Source organism: Onychomys torridus, chromosome 5 (genome assembly GCF_903995425.1).
Source record: "Onychomys torridus chromosome 5, mOncTor1.1, whole genome shotgun sequence".
Taxonomy (NCBI): Eukaryota; Metazoa; Chordata; class Mammalia; order Rodentia; family Cricetidae; genus Onychomys; species Onychomys torridus.
The window spans coordinates 97239122-97240511 of record NC_050447.1 but is presented as its reverse complement, the minus strand read 5'-3'; the positions used below and the strand labels follow the sequence as shown (position 1 = coordinate 97240511).

The window sequence follows — 1390 nt, the reverse complement described above, 5'->3', positions numbered from 1 at the left end:
ACATCACTCATCTCACTCACTGTCATCTTTACTCTGCTATGTAGGCTCACCTTAGATAAGGGTCACCTCCCCATCTCCACCAACCCTCTCTTGCTCTCATGCTCTGGGTTTGGGGGAAAAACGAAGTACTGATTTCTGATATTAGCTTTACCTCCAGCATTTTCTCCAGTGCTAAAGAGAAGCTAAAAGTCACATGACAAGGTTGGTGGAATGGGAAAACGGTAACTATCAACTTTCCACCTTCCTGGAAACTCTGAACTTATTTAATTTGATGTTGTGATATTCCAAAACAGTAAGGCAAATGGCAGTTTGGTGGGAATTGCCTGTAATATCAGATTTGGGATTCTGAGTCACCTCAAGGTGAGCTTGTGCTACACAGCAAACATATGTCCTCTGCCTCTAAAATTCACCATGACAAAGCAATTTACAACGTACACACCTTTGGCCCATAGAGAATAGATGTAGAATGTAATTTCAACACTTCTCAGTGAGCATGCAAAACATTAGGAATGTGGACATCTCGGCTGATCAGAACATAGGGGCTGAAACTAGCGTAACCAAGTTCTAGAAATGTTTTAATATTTAGTAAAATAGAATCATGTGTCACTGTGAAACCTGTGTATAAAGAGAGAATGAAATCTACCCAATAGAAGAAAAGAAAGCAGGACATTAGAATGAGCACACTCCATGTAGCTCTGATTTCTGGAGGGGAATTGTTTTCAAGCCTGGAGCTGTGAAGGTGGAGGACTTGCTTGTGATGTTTATAAAGATGGAGAGCCATGGACCCACTGCTCCAGCCCATCAGACTCTGAAAGATGACATCACGAAGAGTCATGAGAGAGAGGAATAGCCACTTGATTATATTTCTGGATGGCAGCATATAGCAATGGCCAATGAATGTTCCAGGTGTAGATATGTTCAAGCCACCACCTGCTTTGATGTAGTAGAGCAAGTTGGAGCTTATGAGAACATTAACAATCCAAAAGAGGAGGAGAAAGGGAAGAACTTGCCATGAGGTCTGTGGTTTTAGTCTTGTCCAAAGGGTGGCCTTGGGACTGATGGTGACAGCCTGGACCATGCTGAGGAGACAGGTGGTGCAGATGGAGAGGCCCCGTGCCATCCTTGCCAGATAAACCATAGCTTTACAGCCAATATCGACGAGGAAGTTTCTGAAATAAAACAGTGTAGCTATATCTGTGACCCCTGTGGTGCAAATAATGATCATATTAGAAAATGCCAAGTGGGTGAGAATAAGGTTTATAGGCTTCTTCTCAGTCCCCAAAGCAGACGTGTACAAATATCTTAGGAATATTATGATATTTCCTACAATTCCAGGTCCAGCAAGAGAAAGGAAGACTATTGCCTGGGTGATGTTGCTCCTTTTCATCTT

At 42.6% G+C, this 1390-nt stretch overlaps 1 protein-coding gene across 1 annotated transcript; it reads right to left on the bottom strand.

Annotated features, from left to right (window-relative positions):
* Positions 1-484: 484 nt before the first annotated feature.
* Positions 485-1390, bottom strand: LOC118583754 (putative vomeronasal receptor-like protein 4). Its single transcript, XM_036187354.1, has one exon. The coding sequence runs from the start codon at positions 1385-1387 to the stop codon at positions 485-487; it is 903 nt and encodes a 300-aa protein (XP_036043247.1). The 5' UTR covers positions 1388-1390.

Bases quoted from the DNA above. Each gene is read 5' to 3' on its own strand.
- LOC118583754 (XM_036187354.1), bottom strand. From the start codon at position 1,387: ATGAAAAGGAGCAACATCACCCAGGCAATAGTCTTCCTTTCTCTTGCT.